Source organism: Oncorhynchus tshawytscha, unplaced genomic scaffold (assembly GCF_018296145.1).
Source record: "Oncorhynchus tshawytscha isolate Ot180627B unplaced genomic scaffold, Otsh_v2.0 Un_scaffold_1716_pilon_pilon, whole genome shotgun sequence".
In the NCBI taxonomy this organism is placed as follows: Eukaryota; Metazoa; Chordata; class Actinopteri; order Salmoniformes; family Salmonidae; genus Oncorhynchus; species Oncorhynchus tshawytscha.
Genome location: NW_024609320.1, coordinates 96,790 through 120,738, shown reverse-complemented (window position 1 = coordinate 120,738; position 23,949 = coordinate 96,790). Strand labels below are relative to the sequence as shown.

The 23,949-nt window shown below is 46.7% G+C and overlaps 1 protein-coding gene and 1 long non-coding RNA gene across 11 annotated transcripts; one reads left to right on the top strand and one right to left on the bottom strand.

Moving 5' to 3' along the window:
- The first annotated feature begins 544 nt into the window (after window positions 1-544).
- Window positions 545-964, top strand: LOC121844596. The gene is made up of 3 exons (XR_006082058.1): window positions 545-603; window positions 732-842; window positions 875-964. It is a non-coding gene; the product is annotated as an uncharacterized LOC121844596 (long non-coding RNA).
- Window positions 965-6,711: 5,747 nt separating this feature from the next.
- On the bottom strand, window positions 6,712-20,677 carry LOC121844595 (exportin-1-like). 10 transcript variants are annotated; one of them, XM_042314873.1, is made up of 5 exons: window positions 19,227-19,647; window positions 17,075-17,206; window positions 9,568-9,669; window positions 7,513-7,576; window positions 6,717-7,252 (listed from the first exon to the last, which is right to left on the bottom strand). In XM_042314873.1, the coding sequence occupies exons 2-5, from the start codon at window positions 17,198-17,200 to the stop codon at window positions 7,242-7,244; spliced, it is 303 nt and encodes a 100-aa protein (XP_042170807.1). In that variant the 5' UTR covers window positions 17,201-17,206; window positions 19,227-19,647; the 3' UTR covers window positions 6,717-7,241. The 10 variants fall into 10 exon arrangements, with proteins under 10 accessions (XP_042170809.1, XP_042170805.1, XP_042170807.1 ...); XM_042314869.1 differs by lacking the exons at window positions 7,513-7,576; window positions 19,227-19,647 and adding an exon at window positions 20,640-20,677 and having other exon boundaries at window positions 6,719-6,905; window positions 7,172-7,211; XM_042314868.1 differs by lacking the exon at window positions 7,513-7,576 and having other exon boundaries at window positions 6,719-6,905; window positions 7,172-7,211; window positions 19,095-19,233.
- Between the last annotated feature and the right edge of the window lie 3,272 nt (window positions 20,678-23,949).

Here is a 23,949-nt window from a genome sequence, read left to right as displayed (position 1 = left end):
TTGTTTTTAGTTACGTCAAACCAAGTAGCCTGAGAGACATTGCAGGTTTGGTATAAAAACTTAGTCTAAGCAATTGGTTTTAAAAGGTTGTCAGCAGAACGGTGAACGTCGGCCTGTTTAGGAACCACCAGGGTAAGACTGGCGTCTTACTGCACCTAACAAACCTCTTTCCTCACAACAACCAAAATAATCAGGTTGTGTGTGCATCCCAAATGGCATCATATCCCTTATATAGTGCACTATCAGCTCTGGTTAAAAGGAGTGCACTATATAGGAATAGGGTACCATTCTAGACACGGACCAATTTTCACCTTAAACTGGTGTGTCTCAAAAGAAACAGCAAGACCAGCCACAGGTTTTCATTTGTCCTATATCTATCAAATGAATGATCTACTTTTATAAAGTCAAGTAAAAAATAAACATTTAAAAACGACCTAAATGTTACAAAATACTGTATTTTATTATTTGGTCTATTGTTATTTGGATCAACAGTATTTCAACTGCAGGGATCACTGTTTCAAAAGGTAAGGTGGAAGACAGTAGGGATCACTGTTTCAAAAGGTGAGGTGGAAGACAGCAGGGATCACTGTTTCAAAAGGTAAGGTGGAAGACAGTAGGGATCACTGTTTCAAAAGGTGGAAGACAGTAGGGATCACTGTTTCAAAAGGTGGAAGACAGTAGGGATCACTGTTTCAAAAGGTGGAAGACAGTAGGGATCACTGTTTCAAAAGGTGGAAGACAGTAGGGATCACTGTTTCAAAAGGTAAGGTGGAAGACAGTAGGGATCACTGTTTCAAAAGGTAAGGTGGAAGACAGTAGGGATCACTGTTTCAAAAGGTAAGGTGGAGGACAGTAGGGATCACTGTTTCAAAAGGTGGAAGACAGTAGGGATCACTGTTTCAAAAGGTAAGGTGGAAGACAGCAGGGATCACTGTTTCAAAAGGTAAGGTGGAGGACAGTAGGGATCACTGTTTCAAAAGGTAAGGTGGAAGACAGTAGGGATCACTGTTTCAAAAGGTAAGGTGGAAGACAGTAGGGATCACTGTTTCAAAAGGTAAGGTGGAAGACAGTAGGGATCACTGTTTCAAAAGGTAAGGTGGAAGACAGTAGGGATCACTGTTTCAAAAGGTGGAAGACAGTAGGGATCACTGTTTCAAAAGGTGGAAGACAGTAGGGATCACTGTTTCAGAAGGTGGAAGACAGTAGGGATCACTGTTTCAAAAGGTAAGGTGGAAGACAGCAGGGATCACTGTTTCAAAAGGTGGAAGACAGTAGGGATCACTGTTTCAAAAGGTCACTGTTTCAAAAGGTGAAGACAGTAGGGATCACTGTTTCAAAGGTGGAAGACAGTAGGGATCACTGTTTCAAAAGGTGGGTGGAAGACAGTAGGGATCACTGTTTCAAAAGGTGAGGTGGAAGACAGTAGGGATCACTGTTTCAAAAGGTGAGAAGACAGTAGGGATCACTGTTTCAAAAGGTGGAAGACAGTAGGGATCACTGTTTCAAAAGGTGGAAGACAGTAGGGATCACTGTTTCAAAAGGTGGAAGACAGTAGGGATCACTGTTTCAAAAGGTGGAAGACAGTAGGGATCACTGTTTCAAAAGGTGGAAGACAGTAGGGATCACTGTTTCAAAAGGTGAGGTGGAAGACAGCAGGGATCACTGTTTCAAAAGGTGGTGGAAGACAGTAGGGATCACTGTTTCAAAAGGTGAGGTGGAAGACAGTAGGGATCACTGTTTCAAAAGGTGGAAGACAGTAGGGATCACTGTTTCAAAAGGTGAGGTGGAAGACAGTAGGGATCACTGTTTCAAAAGGTAAGGTGGAAGACAGTAGGGATCACTGTTTCAAAAGGTGAGGTGGAAGACAGTAGGATCACTGTTTCAAAAGGTAAGGTGGAAGACAGTAGGGATCACTGTTTCAAAAGGTGGAAGACAGTAGGGATCACTGTTTCAAAAGGTGAGGTGGAAGACAGCAGGGATCACTGTTTCAGAAGGTGGAAGACAGTAGGGATCACTGTTTCAATAAGGTGGAAGACAGTAGGGATCACTGTTTCAAAAGGTGGAAGACAGTCAGTGATTCAACAAATAAATGAGATTGAAAGTTGTTAGTTTTAAAGCTGGGGGGTTCATTAAAGGTGCACTACACTGTTATCACTACTAACTGTTGGTCTCCACCAATAGCAGGTGTCAGCCGATGCCTATTGAACATCTGGACAACCTTTTGACTGATACACCTTTAATTATCACCAGACAGAAATAAAACAGGGCAGAATTAAAACAAGGCAGAAATTAAACAGGGCAGAAATGAAACAAGACAAAAAGAAAATGAAAGAGAGGGTGAGGTCTTGCAACACTTTTTTCCGCTGCCATCAGCACCGCATTGCAAGGTTTAGGAATGGAGAGAAGATCAGAGAGAGAGAGAGAGAGAGAGAGGATCAGAGAGAGAGAGAGAGAGGGATCACTGTTTCAGAGAGAGAGAGAGAGAGGAAGAGAGTAGGGATCACTGAGACAGAGAGAGAGAGAGACAGTGAGAGACACAGTAGAGATCAGAGAGAGAGAGACAGGGAGAAGAGAGAGACAGCGAGAGAGAGAGAGAGACAGTAGGGATCAGAGCGAGACAGAGAGAGAGACAGCGAGAGAGAGAGCAGAGAGAGAGAGAGAAGAGGAGAGAGACAGAGAGGGATCACTGTTTCAAGAGAGAGAGAGAGAGACAGAGAGAGAGAGAGAGAGACAGTAGAGACAGGGGAGAGAGAGAGACAGCGAGAGAGAGACAGAGCGAGACAGCGAGAGAGAGAGAGAGCGAGAGAGCGAGAGAGAGAGAGCGAGAGAGCGAGAGAGAGAGAGCGAGAGAGAGAGACAGAGACACAGAGAGAGAGAGAGAGACGGGCGAGAGAGAGAGAGACGTAGAAATAGAAAGAGTTGTGATCCCTTCAGGTGAAATATAACGTCGCTCACTACTAGACCTCTCATCAATATTACTGTAAGATTGACCCTCCTGACTTCAGTCTGTACCCCACTCCCTCTACCCAAATGACTGCAGTCTGTACCCCACTCCCTCTACCCTACTGACTGCAGTCTGTACCCCACTCCTGTTTCCCTAATGACTGACTGACTTCAGTCTGAGAAGACAGTACCCCACTGTCCTTCAAAAGGACTGAAGACAGTCTGTATCCCACTCCCTTCCCTAATGACTGCAGTCTGGACCCCACAGCCTACTGACTCAGTCTGTTCCCTCAAATGACTGACTGACTTCAGTCTGGATCCCCTCTGTCCTCCCAAACAACTGACTGACTTCAGTCTGTACCCCACTCCCTCTACCCTAATGACTGCAGTCTGTACCCCATCCCTCTACCCTAATGACTTCAGTCTGGAAGACTAATGACTGCAGTCTGTTTCAATGACTGTCAGTGTACCCCCCTCCCTCCTCCCTAATGACTGCAGTGGACCCCACTTCCTCTACAGTCAGTCTGTACCCCCCCTCCTCCCTAATGACTGCAGTCTGTACCCGACTCCCTCCAAAGGTAATGACTTCAGTCTGTACCCAACTGACTTCAGTCTGTTTCAAAAGGTAGGTGACTGCAAGACTGCAGTCTGTACCCCACTCCCTCCTCCCTAACCCTGAGGATGACTGAATGACTGTCTGTACCCCACTCCCTCTACCCTACTGACTGCAGTCTGTACCCCACTCCCTCCTCCCTAATGACTGACTGACTTCAGTCTGTACCCCACTCCCTCCTCCCTAACAACTGACTGACTTCAGTCTGTACCCCACTCCCTCTACCCTAATGACTGCAGTCTGTACCCCATCCTAATGACTCTCTGTACCCCCTAATGACTTCAGTCTGTACCCCACTCCCTCTACCCTAATGACTGCAGTCTGTACCCCACACCCTAAGGACTTCAGTCTGTACCCCACTTCCTCTACCCTAATGACTTCAGTCTGTACCCCACTCCCTCTACCCTAATGACTGCAGTCTGTACCCCATCCCTCTACCCTAATGACTGCAGTCTGTACCCCATCCCTCTACCCTACTGACTGCAGTCTGTATCCTCCCTCAACTGCAGTCTGTACCCCACTTCCTCTACCCTGATGACTGCAGTCTGTTACTCCCTCCTCCCTAATGACTGCAGTCTGTACCCGACTCCCTCCACCCTAATGACTGCAGTCTGTACCCCACTCCTCTACCCTCTACCCCCACTAAATGACTGCAGTCTGTACCCCACTCCCTCTACCCTACTGACTGCAGTCTGTACCCCACTCCCTCAGCTGCCTAATGACTGCAGTCTGTACCCCACTCCCTCTTTTAATGACTGCAGTCTGTACCCCACTCCCTCTACCCTAATGACTGCAGTCTGTACCCCACTCCCTCCTCCCTAATGACTGCAGTCTGTACCCCACTCCCTCCTCCCTAATGACTGCAGTCTGTACTGTAAGACTGCAGGGATCCCTCCTCCCTCTAATGACTGACTGACTTCAGTCTGTACCCCACCCCTCCTCCCTAATGACTGCAGTCTGTACCCCACTCCCTCCTCCCTAATGACTGCAGTCTGTACCCCACTCCCTCCTCCCTAATGACTGCAGTCTGTTCCCCACTCTCTCCTCCCTAATGACTGACTGACTTCAGTCTGTACCCCACTCCCTCTACCCTAATGACTTCAGTCTGTACCCCACTCCCTCTACCCTAATGACTGCAGTCTGTACCCCACTCCCTCTACCCTAATGACTGCAGTCTGTACCCCACTCCCTCTACCCTAATGACTGACTGACTTCAGTCTGTACCCCACTCCTTCCTCCCTAATGACTGCAGTCTGTACCCCACTCCCTCTACCCTAATGACTGCAGTCTGTACCCCACTCCCTCTACCCTAATGACTTCAGTCTGTACCCCACTCCCTCTACCCTAATGACTGCAGTCTGTACCCCACTCCCTCTACCCTAATGACTGCAGTCTGTACCCCACTCCCTCCTCCCTAACGACTGACTGACTTCAGTCTGTACCCCACTCCCTCCTCCCTAACGACTGACTGACTTCAGTCTGTACCCCACTCCCTCCTCCCTAATGACTGCAGTCTGTACCCCACTCCCTTTACCCTAATGACTTCAGTCTGTACCCCACTTCCTCTACCCTAATGACTTCAGTCTGTACCCCACTCCCTCATGACTTCAGTCTGTACCCCACTCCCTCCTCCCTAATGACTGCAGTCTGTACCCCACTTCCTCTACCCTAATGACTTCAGTCTGTACCCCACTCCCTCTACCCTAATGACTGCAGTCTGTACCCCACTCCCTCCTCCCTATTGACGGCAGTCTGTACCCTACTCCTTCTACCCTAATGACTGCAGTCTGTACCCCACTCCCTCTACCCTACTGACTGCAGTCTGTACCCCACTCCCTCCTCCCTAATGACTGCAGTCTGTACCCCACTTCCTCTACCCTAATGACTGCAGTCTGTACCCCACTCCCTCCTCCCTAATGACTGCAGTCTGTACCCCACTTCCTCTAGCCTACTGACTGCAGTCTGTACCCCACTCCCTCTACCCTAATGACTTCAGTCTGTACCCCACTTCCTCTACCCTACTGACTGCAGTCTGTACCCCACTCCCTCCTCCCTAATGACTTCAGTCTGTACCCCACTCCCTCTACCCTACTGACTTCAGTCTGTACCCCACTCCCTCATGACTTCAGTCTGTACCCCACTTCCTCTACCCTACTGACTGCAGTCTGTACCCCACTCCCTCCTCCCTAATGACTTGTCTGTACCCCACTCCCTCTACCCTAATGACTGACTGACTTCAGTCTGTACCCCACTCCCTCTACCCTAATGACTTGTCTGTACCCCACTCCCTCCTCCCTAATGACTTCAGTCTGTACCCCACTCCCTCTACCCTAATGACTTGTCTGTACCCCACTCCCTCCTCCCTAATGACTTCAGTCTGTACCCCACTTCCTCTACCCTACTGACTGCAGTCTGTACCCCACTCCCTCTACCCTAATGACTGACTGACTTCAGTCTGTACCCCACTCCCTCTACCCTAATGACTTGTCTGTACCCCACTCCCTCCTCCCTAATGACTTCAGTCTGTACCCCACTCCCTCCACCCTAATGACCTGTCTGTACCCCACTCCCTCCTCCCTAATGACTTGTCTGTACCCCACTCCCTCCTCCCTAATGACTTGTCTGTACCCCACTCCCTCCTCCCTACTGACTTCAGTCTGTACCCCACTCCCTCTACCCTAATGACTTCAGTCTGTACCCCACTCCCTCCTCCCTAATGACTTGTCTGTACCCCACTCCCTCCTCCCTACTGACTTCAGTCTGTACCCCACTCCCTCTACCCTAGTGACTTCAGTCTGTACCCCACTCCCTCCTCCCTAATGACTGCAGTCTGTACCCCACTCCCTCCTCCCTAATGACTTGTCTGTACCCCACTCCCTCCTCCCTAATGACTTCAGTCTGTACCCCACTCCCTCCTCCCTAATGACTTCAGTCTGTACCCCACTCCCTCCTCCCTAATGACTGCAGTCTGTACCCCACTCCCTCTACCCTAATGACTTTAGTCTGTACCCTACTCCCTCTACCCTAATGACTTTAGTCTGTACCCCACTCCCTCCTCCCTAATGACTTCAGTCTGTACCCCACTCCCTCCTCCCTAATGACTTGTCTGTACCCCACTCCCTCCTCCCTAATGACTTCAGTCTGTACCCCACTCCCTCTACCCTAATGACTTCAGTCTGTACCCCACTCCCTCCTCCCTAATGACTTGTCTGTACCCCACTGAAGCAGGTGTAATAGAAAGTGCTGAACAGAACAGAGTCAAAGGGAATGAAAAGGGTAGACCTTGTGTCGGCCTGCCGTCAAAGCCTAGCAGTTTCAAGGTGCACAGGAAGACACACCCCTTTTCCTCCTATTACAACCAATCAACATAACGGAACATTAGGATTCATATCAATAGCAAATAGCAAGTAGTAACAACTTGAATTCATTCAATTCAATTTCTTTAGGAAAACAAAGTTATTTGAAGGTAGTTATAAATTATTAAAAAACCCAAATGTTCACAACAAGTGTTTTTGTCAAAAAATGATGCACTGTTGTTGTCTGTTATTTTGTCAATAAATGGAGAGAAAAATAAAGGTGAATGCAGAATTTAGACAAATCCAAGAGGTGTTTTACCTTTTCTGATTCCTTCTTTCCTGTCTTTTCCTCTAAAGACCTCATTTTGGGACAAGTAATGAATTTGAAACTATAACAATACTGTTGGTAGATCAACTCAAGACATTAGTAATGGATGTCGGGGTTAAAGGGCAACAAGCAACAACAGAAAAGCAAAAGGCAAACAATACCATCACTTTGAGGAAAACTTCAAATGACATTTCATTTTGAACACTTATAGAAAATACAGAGATCTATACAAGAGCCTCTTTGATGGTTAAACAAATACTGGACAGGAGAAGCCTCCCTTTGTCCACCTTAGTGTGTGTGCTTGTTTTGCCAAATAAACTAGAAAGTCCTACCTATCATTGGGTTGCCATGTTGATTTGGACGTGTGCGTAGGTTTTCAGTATGTAGAGCTATGAGCTGTGTGCGAGTGCAAGGAGGGAATAGAGGTCACCGGCTTGTAGTACTAAAAAACAGAAATGAGTTAGCATTTTCTACTCTCTGCTTCATTGGCCCTTCCTATTGGGGAAATGAATGGGGTTTTTGTTCTATGAGATAATATCAGTCAGTTACCGTGACCTTTAGGGACTATGAAGTCTTCATGTGCTCAAAATAAGTCTGTTGCCAACTGTCACAGAAATGGAACAACATGAGGTCGCAAAGATGTTCACGTCACTACTTAGCTAAACAAGTTAGTGATCTTTCTGCTTACCAGGCTGGTATATTGTTTTGCTCTTCAGCGGGAAGGGGGCTTGTTTTATCGTTTCCCCCGAACAGTGTTGTCAAGAGGAGTCTTCAGGTAGCTCTTATAAAAAGGTAAGCTAAGCATGGCATCTCCCCCCTCCTGTCTGCGTACCCCTTTACAACTAACCAAACCATCTGGGTAGGCAAATATATCATAGTAACTTAGTGGTATCACAACTAAAACCTTCTCTGGCTGACAATATCCCAGAGCTGTGTTACACAGCTATTTAACAGCTATTAAGTTGTGACGCTGTGCCTGCAGCGTATTTAACATGTTAGCATTGGCAGCACAACGGCAGCTTATTTTTGATGACATAAATTCTTTAAACATTCACAAAAATGTGTTTTAACTGATGAAGATTATCTCATAGAACAAAACATAAGTTATATTTTCAGCGTTTAGACAAAAAAAAAAACATTAATCTCCCCCAATGGCTTGCCCAACGAGCCCCGGGGGACTTATCCTCCATTAGTGCCTACAAAAAGACGCCGCTACTACTGCTCACTATGATTGTATTTACGTGTAGTGAGTACCATACTAAGGTATTTCACGTGTAGTGAGTACCATACTAAGGTATTTACGTGTAGTGAGTACCATACTAAGGTATTTACGTGTAGTGAGTACCATACTAAGGTATTTCACGTATAGTGAGTACCATACTAAAGGTATTTACGTGTAGTGAGTACCATACTAAGGTATTTCACTGTGGAGATGCCTAGTTTGACTCAAGCTGATGGTGAATGGGGTGGTAGGGGGTCTCTAAGGAGAAACAGAGTAAACCTACATCAGTGTTACAACTCCCAAATCTAGCAACACCAAAGACAGACCAAAACAACCAACCATCCCTCCAGAAATATTCAATCAAAATTCTATCAAATCAGATCATTTGTGACATAAGGAGAATGACAGGGCTCGGCAGACAGAACTAGACGATAACCTACCATTGGCCTCGGCAGACAGAACTAAACGATAACCTACCATTCGGCTCGGCAGACAGAACTACACGATAACCTACCATTGGGCTCGGCAGGCAGAACTACACGATAACCTACCATTGGGCTCGGCAGGCAGAACTAAACGATAACCTACAATTGGGCTCGGCAGACAGAACTACACGATAACCTACCATTGGGCTCGGCAGACAGAACTACACGATAACCTACCATTGGGCTCGGCAGACAGAACTACACGATAACCTACCATTGGGCTCGGCAGACAGAACTAGACGATAACCTACCATTGGGCTCGGCAGACAGAACTACACGATAACCTGCCATTGGGCTCGGCAGACAAAACTAAACGATAACCTACGTTTGAGTGTGTGTGTGTTTTAGTTTGATCCATCGAACCCTGTTTAAAAGTTGTTGTTCTATGTAAGAGCGCTGCTGTTGATGCCATATGCTCCTCGAGGGGGAAAGGGCCTAAGTAATACCACTGTATCTGACATTTAGCAGACGTTTTCATCCAGATCGACTTTTAGTCATGTGTGCGTACATGTTAGCATACACGTGACGTGGGGAAATGGAACCCATTATCCTGGCGTTTGCAAGCGTAATGCTCTACCGACTGAGTGACAAGTGAGTTGTAACTACCAGCACCTAACTTCCTCACAGCTGGAGTGCTGCGACCCTCCACCAACGGGTGCTCCCTGCGGGTTTTGACTTACTTTGGTGTTCATGCTCTGGGAGAACTCCAGTATGGTGTCCACTCTGGTCCAAGCATCCGGGTGCTCTTTCAGCTGGGTCAGAACCTCCTGAGCCAGCCTTTGCTGCAATGCAGGAACAGGAAAGGATGAAATACCATTTTGAAACATAGGCACACACACACACACACGTGCCACCTGCCAAATGTGGGTAGATATTGGCATTGGCGAGTAAGATGTCCATTTCAAACCTAATCCAATTTTACTGGTCACATACACAGGGTTAGCAGATGTTATTGCGAGTGCAGCGAAATGCTTGTGCTTCTAGTTCCGACTGTGCAGTAATATCTAACAAGTAATCTAACAATTCCACAACAACTACCTAATACACACAAATCTAAAGGGATGGAACAAGAATATATACATTACCATTCAAAAGTTTGGGGTCACTTAGAAATGTCCTTGTTTTTGAAAGAAAAGCACATTTTTTGTGTCTATTAAAATAAAATAAAATTGATCAGAAATACAGTCCAGACATTGTTAATGTTGTAAATGACTATTGTAGCTGGAAATGGCTGACTTTTAATGGAATATCTACATAGGCGTACAGAAGCCCATTATCAGCAACCATCACTCCTGTGTTCCAATGGCACGTTGTGTTAGCTAATCCAAGTTTATCATTTTAAAATACTAATTGATCATTAGAAAACCCTTTTGCAATTATGTTAGCACAGCTGAAAACTGTTCTGATTAAAGAAGCAATAAAACTGGCCTTTAGACTAGTTGAGTATCTGGAGCATCAGCATTTGTGGGTTCGATTACAGGCTCAAAATGGCCAGAAACAAAGAACTTTCTTCTGAAACTCGTCAGTCTATTCTTGTTCTGATAAATGAAGGCTCTTCCACCGGAGAAATTGCCAAGAAACGGAACATCTCGTACAACGCTGTGTACTACTCCCTTCACAGAACAGAGCAAACTGGCTCTAACCAGAATAGAAAGAGGAGTGGGAGGCCCCGGTACACAACTGAGCAAGAGGACAAGTATATTAGAGTGTCTAGTTTGAGAAACAGACGCCTCACAAGTCCTCATCTGGCAGCTTCATTAAATAGTATCCGCAAAACACCAGTCTCAACGTCAACAGTGAAGAGACGACTCCGGGATGCTGGCTTCTAGGCAGAGTTGCAAAGAAAAAGACATATGTCAGACTGGCCAATAAAAAGAAAATATTAAGATGGGCAAACACAGACACTGGACAGAGCAACTCTTGCCTAGAAGGGCAGCTAGCATAATTGCAAAAGGGATTTCTAATGATCAATTAGCCTTTTAAAATGATAAACTTGGATTAGCTAACACAACGTGCCATTGGAACACAGGAGTGATGGTTGCTGATAATGGGCCTCTGTACGCCTATGTAGATATTCCATTAAAAATCTGCCGTTTCCAGCTACAATAGTCATTTAAAACATTAACAATGTCTACACTGTATTTCTGATCAATTTGATGTTATTTTAATGGACAATAAGAAATGTGCTTTTCTTTCAAAAACAAGGACATTTCTAAGTGACCCCAAACTTTTACACGGTAGTGTACATATAAACATTGGCATATTGGTTAAAAAAAATGAAATAAGAACTATACCACATTACTTCTTACTAGTAATACATTTATTGTTTTAGACACATTATAAAGCATTCTCATCCATTTCTGACATTTAAAAGAAAAATATATTTTGTCTGGTAAAAAATGTGAGTGACTGGTACACTAAAACGTGAGTGACTGGTACACTAAAACGTGAGTGACTGCTACACCAAAACGTGAGTGACTGGTACACCAAAACGTGAGTGACTGGTACACCAAAACGTGAGTGACTGGTACACTAAAACGTGAGTGACTGGTACACTAAAACGTGAGTGAATCCCGCAAAACTCCATTAACTTTGTGGTTACTTGACAACTTACAGTTACATTTTAGTCATTTAGCAAACGCTCTTATCCAGAGTGATTTACAGTTAGTGCATTCATCTGAAGATAGCTAGGTGGGACAACCACACATCTCAGTCAGAGTAAGTACACTTGTCCTCAATAAAGTAGCTATCAGGAAAGTCAGTGGTAGTAAGGGGTGGGGAAGTCAGTGGTAGTAAGGGGGAAGTCAGTGGTAGTAAGGGGGGAAGTCAGTGGTAGTAAGGGGGGAAGTCAGTGGTAGTAAGGGGGAAGTCAGTGGTAGTAAGGGGTGGAGTCAGTGGTAGTAAGGGGTGGGGGAAAACGTCAGTGGTAGTGGGGTACACCAGTGGTAGTAAGGGGGACTGCACACCAAAGGTGGGGGAGTGACTGGTAGTAAAACGTGGGGACAGTGGTAGTAAGGGGGTGGGGGAACAGTGGTAGTAAGGGGGAAGTGGGGGAAGTCAGTGGTGTAAGGGGGTTACAAGTCAGTGGTAGTAAGGGGTGGGGAAGTCAGTGGTAGTAAGGGGGAATGGGGGAAGTCAGTGGTAGTAAAAAGTGGTAGTAAGGGGAAGTCAGTGGTAGTAATGGGGGAAGTCAGTGGTAGTAAAAGTCAGTGGTAGTAAGGGGGTAAAAGTCAGTGGTAGTAAGTCAGTGGTAGTAAGGTCAGTGGTAGTAAGGGGAGTAAGACAGTGGTAGTAAGGGGGTCAGTGGTAGTAAGTCAGTGGTAGTAAGGGGAGTCAGTGGTAGTAAGGGGGGAAGTGGTAGTAAGGGGAAGTCAGTGGTAGTAAGGGGTCCCTGGTAGTCAGTGGTAGTAAGTGGTAGTAAGGGGGAGTCAGTGGTAGTAAGGGGAAGTCAGTGGTAGTAGTCAGTGGTAGTAAGGGGGGTCAGTGGTAGTAGGGGAAGTCAGTGGTAGTAAGGGGGAAGTCAGTGGTAGTAAGGGGAAGTCAGTGGTAGTAAGGGGGAAGTCAGTGGTAGTAAGGGGAAGTCAGTGGTAGTAAGGGGAAGTCAGTGGTAGTAGTCAGGGGGAAGTCAGTGGTAGTAAGGGGGTGGTAAAGTCAGTGGTAGTAAGGGGGAAGTCAGTGGTAGTAAGGGGTGGTAAGTCAGTGGTAGTAAGGGGGGAGTCAGTGGTAGTAAGGGGGAAGTCAGTGGTAGTAAGGGGGAAGTCAGTGGTAGTAAGGGGTAGTAAGGGAAGTCAGTGGTAGTAAGGGGGAAGTCAGTGGTAGTAAGGGGAAGTCAGTGGTAGTAAGGGGGAAGTCAGTGGTAGTAAGGGGAAGTCAGTGGTAGTAAGGGGGAAGTCAGTGGTAGTAAGGGGGAAGTCAGTGGTAGTAAGGGGAAGTCAGTGGTAGTAAGGGGGAAGTCAGTGGTAGTAAGGGGGAAGTCAGTGGTAGTAAGGGGGAAGTCAGTGGTAGTAAGGGGGAAGTCAGTGGTAGTAAGGGAAAGTCAGGTAAGGGAAGTCAGTGGTAGTAAGGGGGAAGTCAGTGGTAGTAAGGGGGAAGTCAGTGGTAGTAAGGGGGAAGTCAGTGGTAGTAAGGGGGAAGTCAGTGGTAGTAAGGGGGAAGTCAGTGGTAGTAAGGGAAGTCAGTGGTAGTAAGGGGGGTCAGTGGTAGTAAGGGGGAAGTCAGTGGTAGTAAGGGAAGTCAGTGGTAGTAAGGGAAGTCAGTGGTAGTAAGGTGGTAGTAAGTCAGTGGTAGTAAGGGGGAAGTCAGTGGTAGTAAGGGGGTAGTAAGTCAGTGGTAGTAAGGGGGAAGTCAGTGGTAGTAAGGGTGGAAAGTCAGTGGTAGTAAGGGGGTCAGTGGTAGTAAGGGGGAAGTCAGTGGTAGTAAGGGGGAAGTCAGTGGTAGTAAGGGGGAAGTCAGTGGTAGTAAGGGGTAGTAAGTCAGTGGTAGTAAGGGGAAGTCAGTGGTAGTAAAGTCAGTGGTAGTAAGTCAGTGGTAGTAAGGGGGAAGTCAGTGGTAGTAAGGGGGAAGTCAGTGGTAGTAAGGGGTGGAGTCAGTGGTAGTAAGGTGGTAGTAAAGTCAGTGGTAGTAAGGGGGAAGTCAGTGGTAGTAAGGGGGAGTCAGTGGTAGTAAGGGGGAAGTCAGTGGTAGTAGTGGTAGGGGGAAGTCAGTGGTAGTAAGGGAAGTCAGTGGTAGTAAGGGGGAAGTCAGTGGTAGTAAGGGGAAAGTCAGTGGTAGTAAGGGGTCAGTGGTAGTAAGTGGTAGTAAGGGGAAGTCAGTGGTAGTAAGGGGTCAGTGGGGGAAAGTCAGTGGTAGTAAGGGGGAAGTCAGTGGTAGTAAGGGGGAAAGTCAGTGGTAGTAAGGGGGGTCAGTGGTAAAGTCAGTGGTAGTAAGGGGAAGTCAGTGGTAGTAAGGGGTAGTAAGTCAGTGGTAGTAAGGGGGAAGTCAGTGGTAGTAAGGGGGAAGTCAGTGGTAGTAAGGGGAAGTCAGTGGTAGTAAGGGGGAAGTCAGTGGTAGTAAGGGGGAAGTCAGTGGTAGTAAGGGGGAAGTCAGTGGTAGTAAGGGGGTAGTATGAAGTCAGTGGTAGTAAGGGGGGAAGTCAGTGGTAGTAAGGTCAGTGGTAGTAAGGGGGAAGTCAGTGGTAGTAAGGGGGAAGTCAGTGGTAGTAAGGGGGGAAGTCAGTGGTAGTAAGGGGGAAGTCAGTGGTAGTAAGGGGAAAGTCAGTGGTAGTAAGGGGGAAGTCAGTGGTAGTAAGGGGGTGGTAAGTCAGTGGTAGTAAGGGGAAGTCAGTGGTAGTAAGTCAGTGGTAGTAAGGGAAGTCAGTGGTAGTAAGGGGGAAGTCAGTGGTAGTAAGGGGAAGTCAGTGGTAGTAAGGGGGGAAGTCAGTGGTAGTAAGGGGGAAAGTCAGTGGTAGTAAGGGGGAAAGTCAGTGGTAGTAAGGGGGAAGTCAGTGGTAGTAAGGGGGAAGTCAGTGGTAGTAAGGGGAAGTCAGTGGTAGTAAGGGGAAGTCAGTGGTAGTAAGGGGGTAGTAAGTCAGTGGTAGTAAGGGGGGGAGTCAGTGGTAGTAAGGGGGAAGTCAGTGGTAGTAAGGGGGAAAGTCAGTGGTAGTAAGGGGGAAGTCAGTGGTAGTAAGGGTGGTAAAGTCAGTGGTAGTAAGGGGAAGTCAGTGGTAGTAAGGGGAAGTCAGTGGTAGTAAGGGGGAAGTCAGTGGTAGTAAGGGGGGGTCAGTGGTAGTAAGGGGGAAGTCAAGTAAGTCAGTGGTAGTAAGGGGGAAGTCAGTGGTAGTAAGGGGAAGTCAGTGGTAGTAAGGGGAAGTCAGTGGTAGTAAGGGGGGAGTCAGTGGTAGTAAGGGGGAAGTCAGTGGTAGTAAGGGTCAGTGGTAGTAAGGGAAGTCAGTGGTAGTAAGGGGAAGTCAGTGGTAGTAAGGGAAGTCAGTGGTAGTAAGGGGAAGTCAGTGGTAGTAAGGGGGAAGTCAGTGGTAGTAAGGGGGAAGTCAGTGGTAGTAAGGGGTAGTAAGTCAGTGGTAGTAAGGGGGAAGTCAGTGGTAGTAAGGGGGAAGTCAGTGGTAGTAAGGGTGGTAAAGTCAGTGGTAGTAAGGGGGTCAGTGGTAGTGGTGGTAGTAAGGGGAAGTCAGTGGTAGTAAGGGGGAAGTCAGTGGTAGTAAGGGAAGTCAGTGGTAGTAAGGGGGTGGTAGTCAGTGGTAGTAAGGGGGGGGGAAGTCAGTGGTAGTAAGGGGGAAGTCAGTGGTAGTAAGGGGGTAAGGGGGAAGTCAGTGGTAGTAAGGGGGAAGTCAGTGGTAGTAAGGGGGAAGTCAGTGGTAGTAAGGGGGAAGTCAGTGGTAGTAAGGGGGAAGTCAGTGGTAGTAAGTCAGTGGTAGTAAGGGGGGAAGTCAGTGGTAGTAAGGGGGAAGTCAGTGGTAGTAAGGGGAAAGTCAGTGGTAGTAAGGGGGGAAGTCAGTGGTAGTAAGGGGGAAAGTCAGTGGTAGTAGGGGGAAGTCAGTGGTAGTAAGGGGTCAGTGGTAAGTCAGTGGTAGTAGGGGGAAAGTCAGTGGTAGTAAGGGGGGAAGTCAGTGGTAGTAAGGGGGAAGTCAGTGGTAGTAAGGGGGAAAGTCAGTGGTAGTAAGGGGGAAGTCAGTGGTAGTAAGGGGTAGTCAGTGGTAGTAAGGGGAAGTCAGTGGTAGTAAGGGGAAGTCAGGGTAAGTCAGTGGTAGTAAGGGGGAAGTCAGTGGTAGTAAGGGGTGGAAGTCAGTGGTAGTAAGGGGAAGTCAGTGGTAGTAAGGGGTAAGGGAAGTCAGTGGTAGTAAGGGGTAGTAAGGGGAAGTCAGTGGTAGTAAGGGGTGGTAGAAGGGGGAAGTCAGTGGTAGTAAGGGGGGAAGTCAGTGGTAGTGGTAGTAAGTAAGGGGGAAGTCAGTGGTAGTAAGGGGGGAAGTCAGTGGTAGTAAGGGGGAAGTCAGTGGTAGTAAGGGGGAAGTCAGTGGTAGTAAGGGGTGGTAAAGTCAGTGGTAGTAAGGGGGAGTCAGTGGTAGTAAGGGGGAAGTCAGTGGTAGTAAGGGGGAAGTCAGTGGTAGTAAGGGGGAAGTCAGTGGTAGTAAGGGGGAAGTCAGTGGTAGTAAGTAAGGGGGAAGTCAGTGGTAGTAAGGGGGTGGTAGTAAGGGGAGTAAGGGGGAAGTCAGTGGTAGTAAGGGGGAAGGTGGTAGTAAGTGGTAGTAAGGGAAGTCAGTGGTAGTAAGGGGTGGTAAGTCAGTGGTAGTAAGGGGGAAGTCAGTGGTAGTAAGGGGGTCAAGTCAGTGGTGGTAGTAAGGGGGAAGTCAGTGGTAGTAAGGGGGAAGTCAGTGGTAGTAAGGGGGGGAAGTCAGTGGTAGTAAGGGGAAGTCAGTGGTAGTAAGGGGGAAGTCAGTGGTAGTAAGGGGGTGGTAGTAAGGGGGAAGTCAGTGGTAGTAAGGGGGAAGTCAGTGGTAGTAAGGGGGAAGTCAGTGGTAGTAAGGGGGAAGTCAGTGGTAGTAAGGGGGAAGTCAGTGGTAGTAAGGGGGTGGTAAGTCAGTGGTAGTAAGGGGGAAGTCAGTGGTAGTAAGGGGTCAGTGGTAGTAAGGGGAAGTCAGTGGTAGTAAGGGGAAGTCAGTGGTAGTAAGGGGGAAGTCAGTGGTAGTAAGGGGGAAGTCAGTGGTAGTAAGGGGGAAAGTCAGTGGTAGTAAGGGGGAAAGTCAGTGGTAGTAAGGGGGTCAGTGGTAGTAAGGGGGGAAAGTCAGTGGTAGTAAGGGGAAAGTCAGTGGTAGTAAGGGGGAAGTCAGTGGTAGTAAGGGGGAAAGTCAGTGGTAGTAAGGGGGAAAGTCAGTGGTAGTAAGGGGGAAAGTGGTAGTCAGTGGTAGTAAGGGGGGGAAGTCAGTGGTAGTAAGGGGGGTAGTCAGTGGTAGTAAGGGGGAAGTCAGTGGTAGTAAGGGGGAAGTCAGTGGTAGTCAGTGGTAGTAAGGGGGAAAGTCAGTGGTAGTAAGGGGGAAAGTCAGTGGTAGTAAGGGGGAAAGTCAGTGGTAGTAAGGGGGGGAAAGTCAGTGGTAGTAAGGGGGAGTCAGTGGTAGTAAGGGGGAAAGTCAGTGGTAGTAAGGGGGAAAGTCAGTGGTAGTAATGGGGGGGGGGAAGGTCAAGGGTCAGTACTACTTACCTGTGTTCCGACCCCGTGGTATAGACAGTTGACCACGTTGTCCAACAGGTTGATGTCTAGTTTCTGGCTGAAGTCTAGCAGCTGCTGCGCTGCATGGTCTGCTAACACTGTCATAACTGCTGGCATGGAGCTCTGCAATGATGGACAGCAAGGAGGGGGTTAGACTGTGTGTGTGTGTGTGTGTGTGTGTGTGTGTGTGAGAGTTATGACTGACAGAGGCAGAGAAAACATTCAACAGCAACAGGCAGAGAGTCATGTGAATGAATGGAGCATTCCAACCAGCTAACCACCTCTCCCAACCCCCTTCCCCTGCTTCCCATCCCCAGTCAGTTACATACAAGCACAGGACGCAGGTGGCTCCTTAAATTGGGGAGGATGGCTCAAAGTGATGGCAGCAAAGGAATAAATGTAAAGATATCGAACTCATCAAACACGCGGTTTCCATGCGTTTGATACCATTCCATTCCAGACATTAGTTTGAGCTGTCCTCCTCACAGCAACCTCCTGTGACACACCCCTCCTCATCATCTCCACCAGTAAACAACCATGACATGAGCTGGCCCCTTGCAGAAAATACACTGAAAAACAAAACACAATGACAGCTAAGTTTAGATCAGGCATATACCCTTTCCATAAAGGAACATTCTGACAGTTGTATTTTGACAATTCATAAAAAGCTTTTTCTGATATCGTTTAATAAACAAACATGTGTGACATACTGAAAATATCACATTATCATGCCACCTCCAGAACACAATCGAACCACGTGCCACAGGACGTCACTTTGTTTACATCTACACCTGCCAGGCGTGGCTATTTTGAAGTTCAAACACACCTTAAAATGTTACAGTAAACACCGACGAATGTAGAAGAATACTGAAATAAGCTGCTTAATCGTCTTATAACCGATGCGATCCATCAGTTTTTCTCGCTTAACACAACCACCAACTTCGGTTGATTAGCTACCGTGTGACCGTGTAGTTAACGTTAGGTAGTATTGGGTGCGTTCCAGGTCTATATAATGCCGCGTTCAAAACAACTGGGTGCATGGAAAAATACAAAGTCAAATCATGACATCATTGATCTTCGGGTGGGAAAGTCGGAGCTCTAGAAAGAGGCCCGACTTCCCGAGTTTGATGACCATTCAAATCGATTTTTCTCAGTCAGAGATCGTTTTTTTCCGACAACTGAAGTCGGAGATGTACTAGTTCCCAGTAGATTTGAACGCGGCAATAAAACATGCGCTAAGCAGCCCACGTGACATTTACCCATTACCTGCAACACTTCGTAAACGATAACAAGTAAGCGAAACTGGATATACAGGTAAGGCTAGTTTACAAGTTCGTTTCAATTTGGGGAAAATTCAACGATCTCAATTCGATCAAAAAAATATATAAAATAGTAAATACACACAGCACCACCAGCGCATTGCCCTGGCTAAATTCTGATTCAATACCAAGCTATTGATAGGACTGTCGTTGATACCGAGACAAAAGGAAGTCTATGCCTCCAGAGAAAACGTGTGGTCCTCCATAGCAGGCTGTCATCACCCTGCCTCCCAGACACACGCCTCCCCTCCCACTCCACGCTTATCAAAGGGAAGGCTTTGCGTCCTTTACTACCCAGACAGTTAGCTGTACAGCAAGTAACACACGTCTAACAAAATAGCTTCTTTTTATTTATTTAAAAAAAAAAAGTAGCTATGACCTTTAATGTTTTTATGCCTTACTAAAATAACAACTAAACTTTGCCGTCCAAACACGGCGCATCACTGGTAAAGTTAGCACAATTAACGTTAGAAAAAGAGCAACAAAATGCATCCGCTCACACCACGGACGCTGTTTCCGAGGAAGGACTGAATGAATTAATTCATTATTTTGTTGTTTTGTCGTCCCCCCCCCGGTCCTCAGCATTGCTTGCTATCATCACCACACCACTCACACCCAACCCTAGCGGACTTTCTCACACACCAGCATCCCTTGTAAAGTGCATCACACAGCAACGTTACCACTTTACTTACCTAACTAGTAGTTACACTTTATTACTGGATGCTCTCAGGATTTTACATTCCAAAAGTGAAATTAAAGTCTAAAATATATATTTTTTTACCCCCCCCAAGTCAAATGCTACTTTGCACCCCTGAGTTACCTACCAAAAGTCCAAGCCTTTGACTGAAAGAAGATTGGCTTTTTTCCCCCACAGGGAAGCTTGCTACAAGGTTATATACAATATCGTTGTTTAGTCAGAAATAGACTGGATAACTGTTATCTCTGACACGTTAGCTGGCTCCAAATCCAGAAGGTGTATATTGATGGCTAGTTAATAAGGATCACAGATGTGGATTCCGCAACTATTATCACGGTACGCTCAATAATATACTCCGATTCATTTTACGAAATAAAAATAAACCTTAATTTACAATTTAATTCTTTAACTATAATGTTGGTTGTTGTTTTTTTTTTTTGTTTGTTGCAGCGGGGCGGTTTGAGAGATTGTATTCCTGCGCCTCTTCTCCTCGTTTGAAGCGACTAACTCACGTAACCGGTTGAAACCGGTTCAGACTGGGAGATTCCATCTCGGTTTAGTTTTCAGCCGATGGCGCCGCGGAAAGTTTGGACTAACGTCACGCCCATTTTACACTCCCATTGGTGGGGTTTTTTTTTTTACGGACATCGTTGCTTAAACTCTATTGGGTAACTCCGTTGTCAATCCATTTAAATTCGTCCAGGCACCCACGCGACTGCTCCGCCCGTGGTCAGAAAAAAAGAGGGCGGACTCCGATCAAGCAGAATGGACTTTTCAATGCCTTCAACGTGAATGGCAAATAGTGCTTTCAATATTGTTTTGCCATTGTGTGCGCGTTTGTTAACAATCACTTTGCAACTTAAGAAGTATCGCTAGTATTGTTCAATAGCCTTGACTTGATTGACGTTTAGAGAAATGTATTTTTCCAACACTGTATCCATTACCAAAGGATGTGTGACTTATCAACAGCATTTCATTTCGTTATCGACCCAGCTCACCATCACGCTGTTTTGTTGTGATCATGACATTGCAATTCACTAGTCTGTGCTGTGCAACCTACACGAGATACAAAGAGGAAACGTGTTTACATTAGGTAAAGGAGATACAGTCCACAATACAATCGCCTGACTCGTGAGCCTGTTGCTGGTAATTTTCCACCAGCCACGAGTGGGAGTGGTTACAATGAATCCGCGCACTGCACAAGTTTACAAAAATTGACATGGAAGGGAAATGTCCACGCTATGTGGTGTCCCTCTTCAGTTCAGAACATGACGTTAGCATCAAATACCATGTAACATTAGTCCCGATTGCAATTTAGGAGAGTTAAACAAATATGTCGTATCATTGCTGCTCTCTGTAAAGGATGCAAACATGACAGCGTTTTTTTAAAACCCTAACTGTCACGTGACCCAGCGTGCCACTTGATGGAAAAATACTGGATTTAGTGTCGGCAAGCCGTACTAGTAAAGTCATCCGCTAACATAATTGAGAGCGAGGTTTCAGAAGGACGTACGTTCCATTATTCTATAGGCTACCTTACCCAGCAACACAACGCTGTTACCCTCACATTCAATGTGCTCAGTGTGATTTGAGCTATCATAGAGAGAGACATTAATAGCAGATGTTCAATCATTACATGGCTATTACACACGTGCAATAATCAGTGTGTGGTTTTAATTTTCTATACTTTTGCACACAAACAAACTTGGTCATCGATTAAGCAGACCATGCACACTGTCATTGCATGCTATTCTGCACAAGTTTGATTGCCATTTTACAATGCACACTACATGACCAAAAGTATGTGGACAGCCCTTCAAATTAGTGGATTCGGCTATTTCAGCCACACCTGTTGCTGACAGGTGTATAAAGTCAAGCACACCGCCATGCAATCTCCATAGACAGACATTGGCAGTAGAATGGCCTGTACTGAAGAGCTCAGTGATATTCAACATGGCACTGTCATAGGATGCAACCTTGACAACAAGTCCGTTTGTCAAATTTCTGCCCTGCTAGAGCTGCCCATGTCAAGTAAGTGCTGTTATTGTGAAGTGGAAACGTCTAGGAGCAACAACGGCTCAGCCCTAAGTGGTAGGCCACACACGTTCTATGGGACCACCGAGTGCTGAAGGGCATAGCGCACAAATATTGCCTGTCCTCAGTTGCAACACTCACAGCTTGTGGAAAGCCTTTCCATAAGAGTGGAGGATGTTATAGCAGCAAAGGAGGGACCAACTCCATAGTAATGTACATGATTTTGGAATGAGATGTTCGACGAGCAGGTGTCCAGTGGAAGTTCGCATTTTTCTTTTTTTTTGTCAAATGTTAATTGACCTGTATTCTACAAAGCTCTTTGGGTTTAAGAATATTAGTTAATTCACCCGTATTCCACAAAGCTTTTTGGGTTTAAGCCTATTTTAACAATATGTGCTGGATACACACAGAAGAAAATGGGTTATCTTCCTGTCTATGTGTGAACGTGATGCCTTCACTAGCCTACTACAGCCACGCCTGAAAGATAACAGCAATGAAGAGTCATTTAGGTAAACCATATATAGAAATATACACACAAAGCCAAGATAAGTCCTCAGCCATGCAGGTCATTCAGTAAATGTTTGAAAGAGTGTGTCTAGTCCCCTCTGGCTTAGATTTTCTCTCATCTTCTTCCCCTTCTCTTGAAGTCAATGTGAAATTACAAGAAATTCCACCTTGAAAGAAAAACAAACGGGGCTGTCGACTTTCCACAAACTTGAGAGAAAAAGCAGCGTTTGAGTAACCTCCCTCAGTGATCTCAGCAGCGTTTGAGGAACCTCCCTCAGTGATCTCAGCAGCGTTTGAGGAACCTCTCTCAGTGATCTCAGCAGCGTTTGAGGAACCTCCCTCAGTGATCTCAGCAGCGTTTGAGGAACCTCTCTCAGTGATCTCAGCAGCGTTTGAGTAACCTCCCTCAGTGATCTCAGCAGCGTTTGAGCGTTTGAGTAACCTCCCTCAGTGATCTCAGCAGCGTTTGAGGAACCTCTCTCAGTGATCTCAGCAGCGTTTGAGTAACCTCCCTCAGTGATCTCAGCAGCGTTTGAGTAACCTCTCTCAGTGATCTCAGCAGCATTTGAGTAACCTCCCTCAGTGATCTCAGCAGCGTTTGAGTAACCTCCCTCAGTGATCTCAGCAGCGTTTGAGTAACCTCTCTCAGTGATCTCAGCAGCGTTTGAGTAACCTCCCTGAGTGATCTCAGCAGCGTTTGAGGAACCTCCCTCAGTGATCTCAGCAGCGTTTGAGTAACCTCCCTCAGTGATCTCAGCAGCGTTTGAGGAACCTCCCTCAGTGATCTCAGCAGCGTTTGAGGAACCTCCCTCAGTGATCTCAGCAGCGTTTGAGTAACCTCCCTCAGTGATCTCAGCAGCGTTTGAGTAACCTCCCTCAGTGATCTCAGCAGCGTTTGAGGAACCTCCTCAGTGATCTCAGCAGCGTTTGAGTAACCTCCCTCAGTGATCTCAGCAGCGTTTGAGGAACCTCCCTCAGTGATCTCAGCAGTTTGTTCCCTCAGTGATCTCAGAGGAAACCTCCCTCAGTGATCTCAGCAGCGTTTGAGGAACCTCCTCAGTGATCTCAGCAGCGTTTGAGGAACCTCCCTCAGTGATCTCAGCAGCGTTTGAGGAACCTCCCTCAGTGATCTCAGCAGCGTTTGAGGAACCTCCCTCCCTCAGTGATCTCAGCAGCGTTTGAGGAACCTCCCTCAGTGATCTCAGCAGCGTTTGAGGAACCTCCCTCAGTGATCTCAGCAGCGTTTGAGTAACCTCCTCAGTGATCTCAGCAGCGTTTGAGTAACCTCCCTCAGTGATCTCAGCAGCGTTTGAGGAACCTCCTCAGTGATCTCAGCAGCGTTTGAGGAACCTCCTCAGTGATCTCAGCAGCGTTTGAGGAACCTCCCTCAGTGATCTCAGCAGCGTTTGAGGAACCTCCCTCAGTGATCTCAGCAGCGTTTGAGGAACTTCTCTCAGTGATCTCAGCAGCATTTGAGGAACCTCGCTCAGTGATCTCAGCAGCGTTTGAGGAACCTCTCTGATCAGTGATCTCAGCTCAGCGTTTGAGTAACCTCTCTCAGTGATCTCAGCAGCGTTTGAGGAACCTCTCTCAGTGATCTCAGCAGCGTTTGAGAACCTCCCTCAGTGATCTCAGCAGCGTTTGAGTAACCTCCCTCAGTGATCTCAGCAGCGTTTGAGGAACCTCTCTCAGTGATCTCAGCAGCGTTTGAGGAACCTCTCTCAGTGATCTCAGCAGCGTTTGAGGAACCTCTCTCAGTGATCTCAGCAGCGTTTGAGTAACCTCCCTCAGTGATCTCAGCAGCGTTTGAGGAACCTCTCTCAGTGATCTCAGCAGCGTTTGAGTAACCTCCCTCAGTGATCTCAGCAGCGTTTGAGTAACCTCTCTCAGTGATCTCAGCAGCGTTTGAGTAACCTCTCTCAGTGATCTCAGCAGCGTTTGAGTAACCTCCCTCAGTGATCTCAGCTCCGTCAGGTTTAAATTTAACAGGTAGACAAACGGACGGCTCAAATGGCACCCTAGTCCCATATGGCTCTGGTCAAAAGTAGTGCATTATATAGGGCCCTGGTTGACAGTAGTGCATTATATTGGGCCCTGGTTGACAGTAGTGCATTATATAGAGCCCTGGTCAAAGGTAGTGCACTATAAAGGGAATAGGATGCCATTTGGGATGCACTGTGTGTGTGCACGGACTGTTGAAATAAGATTCTGAGATTTAGGTCTGCCTCAAGAGAAAATAGGTTTCTATTCTCAAAGGGATTCTAACCTGGTTAAATAAAAGCTATATAAGTTCAGTTTCTGTTGTTTAC

Coding starts and splice junctions, on each gene's coding strand:
- LOC121844595 (XM_042314869.1), bottom strand. CDS start 17,200: ATGCCAGCAGTTATGACAGTGTTAGCAGACCATGCAGCGCAGCAGCTG. Junction 9,670..17,074: donor ACCACGGGGTCGGAACACAG/GTAAGTAGTACT, acceptor CCTGCATTGCAG/CAAAGGCTGGCTCAGGAGGT. Junction 6,906..7,171: donor GAAAGAAGGAATCAGAAAAG/GTAAAACACCTC, acceptor TGGTTGTAATAG/GAGGAAAAGGGGTGTGTCTT.